The following is a 14,312-nucleotide window of genomic DNA, read 5'->3' as shown; positions in this document are numbered from 1 at the left end:
CCCTCTGAATAATCATAAATTAACAGCCAGTCAAAGCTGACCACCGGAAAATGGAAACCTCCAATAAATATTATGAAAGATTGAGCAACTGGAAAAACACTGACTGATCCGGAAGGAATTAATACAGCAATACAGCGGCCATTTTGGGTCTAAGAGTTCTCACTGACCCTCAATGTCCCCCATCTCCATGTGTACTGTAGTGCTGTCTGTCTGAGAATGAGGCGGTCTACATTTGACTAAATGTCACCGAGAGCAACCAATAGACACGTGGCGTACGATTTCATTAGGGTGTGAAAACCACACAAGAGGCACATTCTGTCTATGACATCACCGCTCAAACATGGGGCCTAGGACAACCCATGTCTGAGTGGGAACATGTAAACTCATGGCGAGATGGGTGGATTGAGGTAGCTGCAAACAGGTTAAATAGGGCCCACTGCCTTACAGCAAGGCCTGTCTGGGCATGAAGGAGCTAGAATATAGTTAAATGGTGTGCCTGTACGTGTGTGTGTGTTTATTTCAAAAGTACTCAAGGGTAGTAAAAATGTAAATTATTATAACAATAACTGACATTTTGCCAGTCCCCAAAAGGAAAAGGGCTATTTTAGGGTTACAATTAGGTTTAGGGTTCAGGTTAGGATAATAAAACCAACGTGTGTGTGTGTGTGTGTGTGTGTGTGTGTGTGTGTGTGTGTGTGTGTGTGTGTGGTGTATGAGTTTGTCTATGCGTGAATGTGAGTACATATATACACACACGAGTGAGTGCGTGAAAGTGTCCATATCTGTGTGTGAGTGAAAGTGTCCATATCTGTGTGTGAGTGAAAGTGTCCATATCTGTGTGTGAGTGAAAGTGTCCATATCTGTGTGTGAGTGAAAGTGTCCATATCTGTGTGTGAGTGAAAGTGTCCATATCTGTGTGTGAGTGAATGTGTCCATATCTGTGTGTGAGTCGTGTGTGATGATGGAGGAGTGCTCACCAGGTCCGTCTTGGGCATGTCCTGGTAGTCTGAAGAGTAGTAGTTGGCCGCCTTGCCGAAGCCGTTGGTGCTGCTGTCTCCCTGGGCCTTGGGAGGCTGGGCGTGCTGGCGGTAAGTGGCGCTCTTGGGAGTCCAGCAGAACAGGTTGATGGATTCCCGGACACAGCGCTCAATGTCAATCTCTGGAAGGAGGAAGGGAAACATTCTTCATTTTGTTCTCTATTTCACTGCCCCCTTGTTCTGTGCTAATGAAACATGTGGCTAATGAGAGCTTTTGGCATGGCCTGCCACCGACCCAGACAAAATCAAATATGAGATGGATCTTTATTCCAGGAACGGGGGGTGAGGGTTTGTCAGGACAGGCTACGGTAGAGGGGCGGTATGCTCTCAGTGTACAGGACCTCACAAATATATGGTTACAGACAGGAAGTAATTCCAGTGAAACACTGGTAGTCAGATTCCTCTCCAGCCAAGCAAGCAGGCAAGCAAGCAGGCAGGTAGGCAGACAGAGACAGACACAGAGACCGAGACAGAGAGGGAGACCGACAGACAGGCAGCTGGGCATTCCATGGCAGTGTGTGTGTGTGTGTGTGTGTGTGTGTGTGGTGTGAGATACACTTTGTCAGATAGATGTGATTTGATTCAGTTGATTATGTGGCGGTTGATTGAATGAGGGGGGATCTGACACAGTCAGGGCTACAAATCAACTGTTGGACTGGAGGGACTCTGGCAACTGCTAGCTAGGTAATGGGGATATGGAACCCTATTAAAAAGGCAGTCTGGGATATGGCCTCTTCTATTCAATGGCCATTTTGATTAAATACCCCTTGATTCATGAAGAATATAACTTAATGCATGTCTAAGTACAACTGTCCTGCCCTGGCCTACCATAACCCAAGATATGAGACTGTACTACTCCATTGGCCTACCATAACCCAAGATATGAGACTGTACTACTCCATTGGCCTACCATAACCCAAGATATGAGACTGTACTACTCCATTGGCCTACCATAACCCAAGATATGAGACTGTACTACTCCATTGGCCTACCATAACCCAAGATATGAGACTGTACTACTCCATTGGCTATGTTTTAAGGCTGAAACACAAATCGCAGATTGTGCCTTTAAAATGTGTCTGTGCCAATGGCCCTGTGGGAGATGGATGTGACTCTGAATGATCAGGTAGTGACTACTGCCACAGCCCCAATCAAACACAACGGAGGGAAGGAGACAACCAAATCACTGGCAAACGCTCCCTACATGTCAATGTGGACACTTGTCTACAGAATGTAAATAGATGGTCTACTGTAAACTGGAACAAGAAAAAATGCACCCGGGCACTTTCTTTGATTACATTTAAAATGCAAATAGATTGACGGAGCTGTACTGTAGCCTCTCGGGCCATTCTGGTTAAAATGGTACACACACACACACACACACACACACACACACACACACACACACACACACACATACATAACACAAAACCCATAAAGCAACCCTATCCAATCCACTTTCTATGCAACCCTTTGATCCTCACTGCATCTGTCTATCCAAACATTCGACTTCCTGTCTGAGAAGTGGTCTGAAGTGGTCTGGCAGCTCTTGGGGGTTGTATTACTCCTAGCTACATGTCTAGAACTACAGCTCATCAGGCCTGTGAGCTGTGCTCCTCATTGAGGCGGATGCTAATGTTGCGTGAAGGCAAATGCTGCCGCATCATCAGTACACCCAAGACAGGACCTTACCTGCTGCCAAGCCAGCCATTGTGACGTGTGTGTGTGTGTGTGTGTGTGTGTTGGCAAGTTTCCAAACAAGAAAAAGTTAGATGACTTTAAAAAGGCAACATGTTGAACTAACAGAGGAACAAAGAGGGGACAAAATCAGCAGGTTGAGATGTTGCGTTCTAGAACGCTCGCAGGGCGAAAAGAAGCTTACTGTGCCTTCCTCGGTTTACTTAGCGTGCTTAGTCCTGCCTCGCTTTGGTTCATCATTCAATTCAATTTTAACTCCCAATCTTTGAATTTCAGTGGCGAATTCCTGCCTTCTAATCTTTCCTCCGAAATGAATGACACAAAAGATAACACCATGCTGTCATGGTGGTCGACTTTTGTTTAACAGTTTGCCAAACGATTTGGCGGAGGAGGAGAAGAGCTATCAGGGTCCGAGATCAGAGACTGAGCGTCACTCGAGGGGCACAATAGAGGCATATGGCACATCCTTAATGTGTCTCTTGACAGTTTTACTTTGAGAGACGTCGTTCAGACAGAGATCTGGGCTCGATCTGCATGACCAAGAGAACCTTATGACGGTGTGCGTGCACCACCTCCCTCTAAGCACTCTGGGAACTGTCCTCCCCTGGTATTAACTGTAATAGTCTTGTCAGTGAGAATTAATGACCCTGGCACCCCTCACCGTCTATGGAGGGAAAAGAGGAGAAGAGAGTGTCCGGATCATTTAAGAGCCCGCTCGCTTGTAGCTTTATCTTGACTGTTAACCTTTATTCCGACGCTCAGAGACAAAGAGAGAGCGAGAGAGAGAGAGAGAAGCCGTGAGGTGCTTCTTTCCCCATCACAAAAATAAACAACTACAAACATTTTAACCAGTCTGAAATACCCCTTCATTCAACCATCTACAATATGTTAATCTACGGTCACAAAAAAAGCTATTGCTTAATACATTATCTATCAGGCTTACATAGTGACTGTCAGGCATGATATCGTAGTGCCCAGGGTCATGAATATTGCATGCAATCACACACCTCCAGCTAACAGAGGCTAGCCTGATACTTGAGGAGAGATTGACAACCGGTTTAACAAGCCCCAGCGTGCGGCTGGGCATTCCATGGCAGTGTGTGTGTGTGACTGTGAGGCATGATGTCGTAGTGCAGTCTGTAAAAGGTCATAACCAGAACTGGCTTGGCAGCCTAGGCACTGACTGACTGAATAAATAAATAAATAAAAGAGCGAGAGCGAGAGCGAGCGCGAGAGCAGGAGCGAGCGAGAGAGATCAGTGTTTTCAGCCCTAATATGCACCACATGTCTCAACACTAAATGATGAGCGCTACAATGCCAGCATACTAAATCTAAAACTGGGAGTTGACCCAGCAACCAAACCACTGGAGGTTAACAAACTAGCACTGAACCCACTAACCCCTTCATACCTGTAAAGCACTTTGTGACAACAAAGTGTCGTGGTACCGTTAGCCCTAGCATCAAGTCTCACCCATTACAACAGGGAGAGAACTAGTCATTTAGTGGGTTGTTCCTGGTAAAAGGTGTGAGTGAACAGGTCTTAGTTTTGAAGTGTCAGTACAGATCTAAAGGTTGGTGAGTGATGTCCTATGGGCCCAGGTGTTGGGATACTAGTGGTAATACTGAATCTGGCACTGTGCTCTCTCACACTCCTCCAGGGCGAACATAGTGATGTCCTATGGGCCCAGGTGTTGGGATACCAGTGGTAATACTGAAGCTGGCACTGTGCTCTCTCACACTCCTCCAGGGCGAACATAGTGATGTCCTATGGGACCAGGTGTTGGGATACCAGTGGTAATACTGAATCTGGCAGCTGTGCTCTCTCACACTCCTCCAGGGCGAACATAGTGATGTCCTATGGGCCCAGGTGTTGGGATACCAGTGGTAATACTGAATCTGGCAGCTGTGCTCTCTCACACTCCTCCAGGGCGAACATAGTGATGTCCTATGGGACCAGGTGTTGGGATACCAGTGGTAATACTGAATCTGGCAGCTGTGCTCTCTCACACTCCTCCAGGGAGAACATAGTGATGTCCTATGGGCCCAGGTGTTGGGATACCAGTGGTAATACTGAATCTGGCAGCTGTGCTCTCTCACACTCCTCCAGGGCGAACATAGTGATGTCCTATGGGCCCAGGTGTTGGGATACCAGTGGTAATCCTGAATCTGGCAGCTGTGCTCTCTCACACTCCTCCAGGGTGAACATAGTGATGTCCTATGGGCCCATGTATTGGGATACCAGTGGTAATACTGAATCTGGCAGCTGTGCTCTCTCACAGAGAGAGAACTCCTCCAGGGCAAACATATTTTACCTTTATAAGGAGCCCTCTCCTTTCGCCTGTTTTTGCTCATCACGTGCCTGCTGGACCAATAAAACACAGTGAAGTGTAGCAGCATATATATAAATAAATAAGAGAGAGAGAGACAGAACAACTGGAAGCAGCCAGTCAGCCATCCGGAGTAAGAGTACCCTAACGTCCCCTTTGGCATGAAAACATCTGCCGTCTCACAACTGTTATTTAAACTTTAATGTCACCCGCCTCTCAGCCAAACGGGGTAATCGCCGTTTCAGTTTGGCAATGGGATTTAAGGGAAACTGACGGAGATATCCCCCGGGCGTTGAGAGCTCTGTGAGATACATTCATTATGGATGCTGCTGGCCCCTGGATTGTCTGTCACTGATACTTTGCTGATATTTTGCAGTGGGGGACTGATGGGAGAGGTAGGTAGAAGAGAGGGGGAGGGAGGGCAAGGAGAGAGGGAGGGATTAGAAAGAGGGGTTGTTCGAGAACTTCATTCCTGTGTGGCGTAGAGGCTCAAACTACTACTACTCTCAAAGTTGCATTAAAAATCGACTCGTTCTTGCCAACTGACCCGTCAAAGTCTAGTCCCGAAATTCCTCCACTCACTCAAAATCCCAAAACTGGGAGGAACTCCGTAGGGAAGCCTTGCATAGAAAGAAGAGAGAAGATTACCAGTCCCCCAATGCTTCTGCATAAATCATGTCAACATCAGCAAACATGACATTGTCATATGCCAGTGCATCTCAAAACTGTCGGGTTGGAGGAAGTATAGAAATAGAATGACTAGATTGTATTTCGAAGGATGCGGGGCTTCTTCACAGGGTTAAAGCACAGTCCCGTCTAAGATCCAGTGCCAGCGTGTGTGTTCCTCTTTAAGTGAATCTGTATGGTCATGCTCTGTAGGAATGCTACCCTTGTCCCCAATGTCCTGAGATGTGACGGTTTCACACACTGCACACCACACTCTCAGACAAGCTTAGGAACCGTGCAGCCCAGTTAATAAATTCTCCCTGAACAATTTGTGCCCCCGAAATTACTTTTTTCCTGGCTGACAGAAACTCAGAAAGCAATACACACTTCTGTAATGAGAGGTCAAATGAGGACCCATAAGCTGAAATCCACAGCCACTTGAAATGTGTCATAAATCAGGGCTGGGGGTTGAACCGAGGACACTGATCTACTGTAATGGATACAAGACCAAACAAGAAAGATCAAATCCGGTCACTTATTCGGTAAGTTTGCCGTTTTTTTCCCTCTCAGGTTATTTTCACAGCTAGACTACAAACTTACTTCACACCAGGACAGCGTTTCACAACACACAACTCTACCTTTGGGTGTTAAGCTTCAGTGCTCTAGTGGCATGCTCGAGACAGCTTGGTTACCTAGCCTCTACTACCATGGCAACATGTATTTATTCCCCCCCCCCCCCCATCTGTCTGTTTTGGGGAGTAATCCTGCCATTGTGGCCTAGACAGAATTAACGCCACAAGGCATCTCTGAAGGCTCCAGGTAATGACACTCGCCTCATCACTATAAATGATGCCGAGCCCAAATGGACGAAACCCCCTCGACTCGACAGAGATCCTTCAGGATGACGAGTCATGTCCTCTCCGACACCAGAGGCGGGAAGATTTGGAGCACTGGACGCCACGTGGTTATCCTGCGGCCAGCAGTCTACGCGTTCCCAAATGACCCTCTCAGCGGGCGAGTCTTCCGACAGCTGCCGAGCACAGCGTGACACGCTTATCAAACACAAAGGCGTGAGTGTCTCTCAGCAGAGGACCTCACAGCATCTCCCTACAGGGATATCATTCACTAGGCTGGAAGACATCAGTCACACACATTAGCCCTTTGGGGAGCCACGACATCATTAAAAGTAAAGCAAGGCACAGTCAGACACCCAGATGCAAGGAAGGAGAGCGGTACTCAAATAGTTCAGAAAGAAAATACTATCTTAAAAAGTGTCATCGTTCCCCAACCTGCAGTGTCTGAGTGCGTAGGGCGCACTTCTTATTTTTGGAGGGCTTTTGAAGGGTTGTTTGAATATTTAAAAAAGCGGTCCGTTTCAAGCGGGCTCATTAAGTGGTTCCTGTAAGATGGTGCCACTTCACTAACAGGAAGTCACATCAGCCCTCCTAGAGGACCAACAGGACATCTAGCATTCAACACATCAATAAAGACAACTACATCTACACACCCAGGAGGTACAACACTGGCCCTGTTCACTACACATGAATCAAATCAAACAATGGGGGAGTGGAGGGAAACTAACAGTGTGTCCAAAATGGAAGCCTTTTCCCTATATAGTGGACTACTTTGCACTAAATAGGGATTGGATTCCCTGCAATCAAAAGCAGTGCATTATAAAAGGTGTCCAGTCAAAAGTTGTGCACTCTATAGGGAATAGGGAGCCATTGAGGATGCACCCTAAAAAAGGGATTGATTTCCTATCAAATCAAATGTATTTATATAGCACTTCGTACATCAGCTGATATCTCAAAGAGTTGTACAGAAACCCAGCCTAAAACCCCAAACAGCAAGCAATGCAGGTGTTGAAACAAGTTGGCTAAGAAAAACTCCCTAGAAAGGCCAAAACCTAGGAAGAAACCTAGAGAGGAACCAGGCTATGAGGGGTGGCCAGTCCTCTTCTGGCTGTGCCGGGTGGAGATTATAACAGAACATGGCCAAGATGTTCAAATGTTCATAAATGACCAGCATGGTCAAATAATAGGTCTGGGACAGGTAGCACGTCCGGTGAACAGGTCAGGATTCCATAGCCGCAGGCAGAACAGTTGAAACAGGAGCAGCAGCACAGCCAGGTGGACTGGGGACAGCAAGGAGTCATCATGCCAGGTAGTCCTGAGGCATAGTCCTAGGGATATCACCACTGGTCCTTGCCCCCTCCCTCTCTCCCGCTCCCCCTCCCTCTCTTACCTGGCAGGTCGGAGAACAGGAGGATGCACTCGTTAAAGCCGTTGGCCAGCAGGCGGTCTCGGAGCTGCTGCAGGATGGCCACGCCGATGCAGAAGGGGAAGGAGCTGTTCCCCAGGAGCAGGGTGTCCCACAGGTGGAAGATCTTGTGAAGGGGGAAGACGTCTGTAGAGGAAGAGATCCATCAATCAAGCAAATGTATTTATAAAGCCTTTTCTACATCACCAGTTGTCACAAAGTGCTTTTACAATACACCAACCTAGTCCATTAAAGACATGCAGAAGCAGAAGGGAGAGCGAGGGAGGAGAGGCGGAGGGAGGGTGAGGAGGAGGAGGGAGGGTGAGGAGGAGGGAGGAGAGGCGGAGGGAGGGAGGGCGAGGAGATGGGGAGGGAGGGCGAGGAGAGGGATTAGAAAGAGGAGGAAAGGTAGAAGAATATACAGATCGTTAAGAGGGTACCCAGGGAGAAAAGAAGATAATGATTTATAATTCAGCCATTTGGCAGATGCTCTTAACCAGAGACAGAAAAGTGCATTACAAGGTTCATTTAACAAATAGTAATTGCAAGTACAACCTTAGTAGCAGTAAAAAAAGTTAAAACATTGCAGCTATAAGTGCTTTTTCAGGTTCCCTCAAACTCTAAGCACTTTACATTTCATAAGGCTGTATACGGTATGGGCTGAAGGGGGACTGAGTGTCTGGCTGTCCAATAGTTTCCAAGAAGGCCCATACATGGACTGATGGACACACTAATACTGCACTAATAGTACAGGACATCACATAGCGGTTTGTCACACTAATACTGCACTAATAGTACAGGACATCACATAGCGGTTTGTCACACTAATACTGCAGGACATCACAGAGCTGTTCGCCATTGACCTGTGTGGAATGGGAAACCTACTGTAACCAATACCTAGAAGTGGATACTAGGCAAAATGTATGTGTGAGAGGTAGGACTGGATGGAGAGGACCGGGAGAGTAGTGGGAGGACTGGATGGAGAGGACCGGGAGAGAAGTGGGAGGACTGGATGGAGAGGACCGGGAGAGAAGTGGGAGGACTGGATGGAGAGGACCGGGAGAGAAGTGGGAGGACTGGATGGAGAGGACCGGGAGAGAAGTGGGAGGACTGGATGGAGAGGACCGGGAGAGAAGTGGGAGGACTGGATGGAGAGGACCGGGAGAGAAGTGGGAGGACTGGATGGAGAGGACCGGGAGAGAAGTGGGAGGACTGGTGGAGAGGAGTGGTGGAGAGGAGTGGTAGGACTGAGAGTTAAGCTGAGACTCTTCAGCACATTAACAGTCCACTGAGCAGCCGGTGGGTGTGAGTGACGGGCAGAGTGTGTGTGTGTGGAGGCAGGGTGCATTAGCAGTCAGGAAGTAGGATGGAGGAGAGGGGTGAGGGGCTCACGCTGGTTTGGGAAGGATGGAGGGCAGGCCTCACACTCAGAGCCCCTGGGAGCCATGTGTACGTGTGTGTGCATGCTTGAGAATTCTCAAGTGTGTGTGTGTGTGTGTGTATATCTCTTAGAATTCTCAAGTGTGTGTGTGTGTGTGTGTATCTCTTAGAATTCTTAAGTGTGTGTGTGTGTGTATCTCTTAGAATTCTTAAGTGTGTGTGTGTGTATTGTAGGATTTACAATGAATGTAAAACATACAGTGCATTCGGGAAATATTCAGACCCCTTCATCTTTTACACATTTTGTTAAGGCTGTACCTTAATCTAAAATGGACTAAACCGTTTTTCCCCCCTCATCAAATCTAGACAATACCCCCATTGCATTTTTGCAAATGTATAAAAAAAAATGTCAATATTATATTTACATAAGTATTCAGACCCTTTATTCAGTACTTTTTTGAAGCTGTTTTGGCAGCGATAACAGCCTAGAGTCTTCTTGGGTATGACGCTATAAGCTTGGTAAACCTGTACTTGGGGAGAGTCTCCCATTCTTCTCTGCAGATCCTCTCAAGCTCTGTCTGGTTGGATGGGGAGTGTCGCTGCACAGCTATTTTCAGGTCTCTCCAAAGATGTTCGATCTGGCTCAAGTCCAGGCTTGTCAGAGACTTGTCCCGAAGCCACTCCTGCGTTGTCTTGGCTGTGTGCTTAGGGTCGTCTCAGTCTGAGATCCTGAGCGCTCTGGAGCAGGTTGTCATCAAGGATCTCTCTGTACTTTGCTACGTTCATCTTTCCCTCGATCCTGACTAGTCTCCCAGTCCCGGCCGCTGAAAAACATCCCCACAGCATGCCGCCGCCACCACCACCACCACCATTCTTCACCATAGCAATGATGCCAGGTTTCCTCCAGACGTGACGCTTGGCATTCAGGCCAAAGAGTTCAATCTTGGTTTCATCAGACCAGAGAATCTTGTTTCTCATGGTCTGAGTCTTTTAGGTGCTTTTTGGCAATCTTAAAGCGGTCTGTCATATGCCTTTTACTGGAGGAGTGGCATCCGTCTGGCCACTCTACCATAAAGGCCTGATTCGTGGAGTGATGCAGAGATGGTTGTCCTTCTGGAAGGTTCTCCCATCTCCACAGAGGAACTCTGAAGCACTGTCAGAGTGACCAAGGCCCTTCTCACCTAATTGTTCAGTTTGGCCGGGTGGCCAGCTCTAGGAACAGTCTTTGGTTGTTCCAAAATGTTTCCATTTAAGAATGATGGAAGCCACTGTGTTCGTGGGGACCTTCAATACTGGTACCCTTCCCCAGATCTGTGCCTTGACACAATCTCGGAGCTCTACCGACAATTCCTTCGACCTCATGCCTTTGTTTTTGCTCTGACATACACTGTCAACTGTGGGACCTTATATAGACAGGTGTGTGCCTTTCCAAATCATGCCCAATCAATTGAATTTACCACAAGTGAACTCCAATCAAGTTGTAGAAACATCTCAAGGATGATCAATGGAAACAGGATGCACCAAAGCTCAATTGCAAGTCTTATAGCAGGGTCTGAATACTTATGCAAATAAGGTATTTCCATTTAGGCTATAACGTAACAAAATGTGGAAAAAGTCAGGTGGTTTGAATACTTTCCGAATGCACTGTACACTTAGACTCGGTTTATTAGGTACACCACCACATTCACCAAAATGGATCGCTCCTACAGTCAGTGAGTCACGTGGTCATGGTCCGCTATAAAGCAGGCAGACAGGCATCAAGGCATTCAGTTACTGTTCGAGTGAACGTTAGACTTTGAGCGTAGTATGATCAACGGTGCTAGGTGAGCCGGATCCAGTATCTCAGAAATAGTCACCCTCCTGGGCTTTTCACGCACAACAGTGTCTAGAATTTACAGAGAATGGCGCAACAAACAAAAAACATCCAGTCAGAGGTAGTCCTGTGGACGAGAACAGCTCATTGATGAGAGAGGTCGAAGGAGAATGGCAATACTCTTACAAGGTAACAGGTGGGCCACCAACAGACAAATAACAGCACAGTACAACAGTGGTGTGCAGAACGGCATCTCGGAACGCACAACTCGTCGATCCTTGTCACGGTTAGGCTATTACAGCAGACGACCAGAACCGGGTTCCACCGCTATCAGCTAAAAACAAGAAGAAGCGGGCACATGATCACCAAAAGCGGTCAATTGAATGGAAAAACATTGCCTGGAGCCAAACCTCAACCCAATATATAATCTTTGGGATGAGATGGACTGGGCTGTTCGCAGCATGAATGTACCGCTGTCCAATCTGCAGCAACTGCGTGAAGCATCGCGTCATCATGGACCAACATCCCCTTGGAACATTTCCAAAACCTTGTAGAATGCCCTTGTAGAATGCCCTAAAGAATTCAGCCTGGAGGAAAAGGGGGCATCCGACCCTGTACGAGATGGGTGTACCTAAAACTGTGCATGTCTTTCTGGCCCCTGCCCAAGTGTCTGCTATTACTGAAGGTGCATTTTTACGTCCCAAAATTAAATAGGAAAAACACTGGATCTTCTTATCAAACTCCAACTCAGATTAAAGTAATATGAAATAGATATTATAATACTACTATTCATGTCCTAACAGTACTGTTTCAGTCTGCTATTCCTTGGCGACAATAGGATCAAGCATAACGCTGCCACCCGCTGTTCACCTACTGCATGATACAGAACTGTACATCCTGAGTAGGCAAATAACACTTTCAGAGGCTACTTCAGTTAATGACTAGCCACAATCATGTGATTGTCTTGTTGGCTGAATTCCAAATGGTATTCAGCCAGTAGACCAAAACAATGTCCAGTCTTTACGTGGCCGCATAAATGACGTCCACTCTTTACGTGGCCATATAAATGTTATAGGAAGATATTACCACAGAAGTAATAGACCAGCATAGAACGTAGAGCATTATAATAGAGTAGACTAGAAGAGTAGAATAGATTAGAGTAGATTAGAATAGCCTTCATGGCAGCAGTTTCTGTGGTATAATGTAAACCCAGTAGACTAGAGACATTATCTAATAGGGTTGGTTATAAAGGTCACACTGCTGTCAAAAGCAACTAATCCTTACCGTACTGGAGGCTTTGACCTTTCCAAACTGCTCTGTTATGAGTTCCAAATGCTGCTGACCCCACACCGTACCAAGGCCTATAGAATACGCACACGAGCACATTCATAATAATAAAGAAGGTCAACTTACGTGTGAACATGGTGAGGAACCACGGAATGGCATAGAGCTGCAAGGTGAAAGAGAGAGGATCTAGTCAATGAAATAAATAAAGTCATGCATTTCTACTCTGTTCTATGCATTACAGTAGTATTCTTTAAGGGACATTCCTAGCTATACACATTCCAACCCAAAACACATCAAATCAATGCCATACAAAATCCACTAAACCGTTACGTCGATTTAACTTTTTCAGCAGACATTTTGCAATTCAGCCACATCAGTCACACAAACTTTGTCTGATCTGATGTCTGCTAAGTTTGCATAGCCTGTGTGTGTGTGAGAGAGAGGTGGCAATAAGGACAAACTGCTGAATACTTGAAGTCAGAGTTAGAAATGGCTAACAATGAAATCTCGCTCTCTCCCTTTCCCCCTCTCTATCCTTCCCTCCTCCCACACACACACCCTCCACAGACAAACAACCACCTGTTCCAGGGGTAGTTTTTTTGGGGGGGGGGGGGGATATTGCAATGGAATTGATTTCAGCTGGTTAATTGAATAGGTGAGGAAAACGCTAAGCGGGGCTGGTAGGCTGCCTTCCTGGAGCTGGCAGACCCCCTCCATACCCAAGGGTAATGAGTTACTCAGAGCCTCGGACTCAATTTCATCAGTCTCCTCCACAGAGCCCTGGCTAGGCCTCATGGGATTAGTTGTCGTAGAAAGGTGTGAAAGGCAGCCAGGGGAGGCCAAATTGAAAACAGCCTAAATTGAACACGCGGGCCGGGGAGTCTAGCCTACGTGCATCATGGCAGTGGTGGTCCTATGGCTTGCAGCATTACAGGAGGAGACAGCTACAGTACACTGGGCTGGTGACTTACGTGTATTTGACAATGTAGTATTATATAACAAGGTCTGTTATTGAACAACCACCACAGCACACTACTTTGACACGTATACAGGGGAAATCAAACAGAGGGTTCATGTTGTGGTTACTGGGTAGCCTAACATTTGGGCTTTTTATAGCCTCTGTACGACTTTATTACTTTGCTAGTACAACACTCGTGAAATCCCTCCATCTCTCCACACCCTCCGAACTTCAGAAGTTAATTATTTATGGTTTGGATAAGACTTCAAACATTAAAAGCTGTATCAAGTTCAAATATCATTATCCCCGACCAGACTGGGAAGATAACGTTTCAATCCTCCGCCTTTGAAAGGGAACTTAAATACAAATAAAACAGGGGTTCACAAGTGTGGAGATGACATCATTAGACAACCACGCACTCAGTTAACCTCTGAAGATAAAGTCCACCAGCCTCGTTGCTTGACGACAAAGGAACAACTATTATAAGAAAGATGCTCAACGTAATGCTTTGTAGCAGAATAACAAATGCTTTTGTTGAAATCACTATGTAGATGTGGACAAAACAAAAGTTGGTTCTTTAATCGTTTTAATTTGCCACATCCTTTATCTCCCTAAAGGAACCTGTAAAACACCCACAGGAAAACCAGTGAAACATCAAATTGTCCTTATTTTCTCCCCACAATAAGTGTTTTCAGACAGGGACTGCCACATCTTCTAATCACCATGGTTTCACTGATATATGGTCTGTGGTTTCGTGGTTTCAGGTTGTCATTGTAAATGAGAAATGGTTCTAAACTGAGCCAGCTGGTTAAATAAATTTGAACTTGAAACAAAGTCAGTGTTTCCTACAGGAGCGAAGTTACACCCGTCATCAACAACTTCCACCA

General features: G+C 46.5%; 1 protein-coding gene across 2 annotated transcripts in view; it reads right to left on the bottom strand.

Annotated features, from left to right (window-relative positions):
- Positions 1-14,312, bottom strand: part of LOC109876255 (TBC domain-containing protein kinase-like protein) — a 52,352-nt gene that overhangs the window by 19,393 nt on the left and 18,647 nt on the right. For both annotated transcript variants that reach the window (XM_031814560.1, XM_031814561.1), the window contains exons 21-23: positions 12,594-12,630; positions 7,973-8,134; positions 978-1,159 (exon numbers count right to left, since the gene is read on the bottom strand). In XM_031814560.1, coding sequence (XP_031670420.1) covers positions 978-1,159; positions 7,973-8,134; positions 12,594-12,630 — 381 coding nt within the window. The remainder of the gene's footprint in view (positions 1-977; positions 1,160-7,972; positions 8,135-12,593; positions 12,631-14,312) is intronic.

This window comes from Oncorhynchus kisutch, unplaced genomic scaffold, assembly GCF_002021735.2.
Source record: "Oncorhynchus kisutch isolate 150728-3 unplaced genomic scaffold, Okis_V2 Okis07a-Okis12b_hom, whole genome shotgun sequence".
NCBI classification, from domain to species: domain Eukaryota; kingdom Metazoa; phylum Chordata; class Actinopteri; order Salmoniformes; family Salmonidae; genus Oncorhynchus; species Oncorhynchus kisutch.
This window is presented reverse-complemented; position numbering and strand designations above follow the sequence as displayed.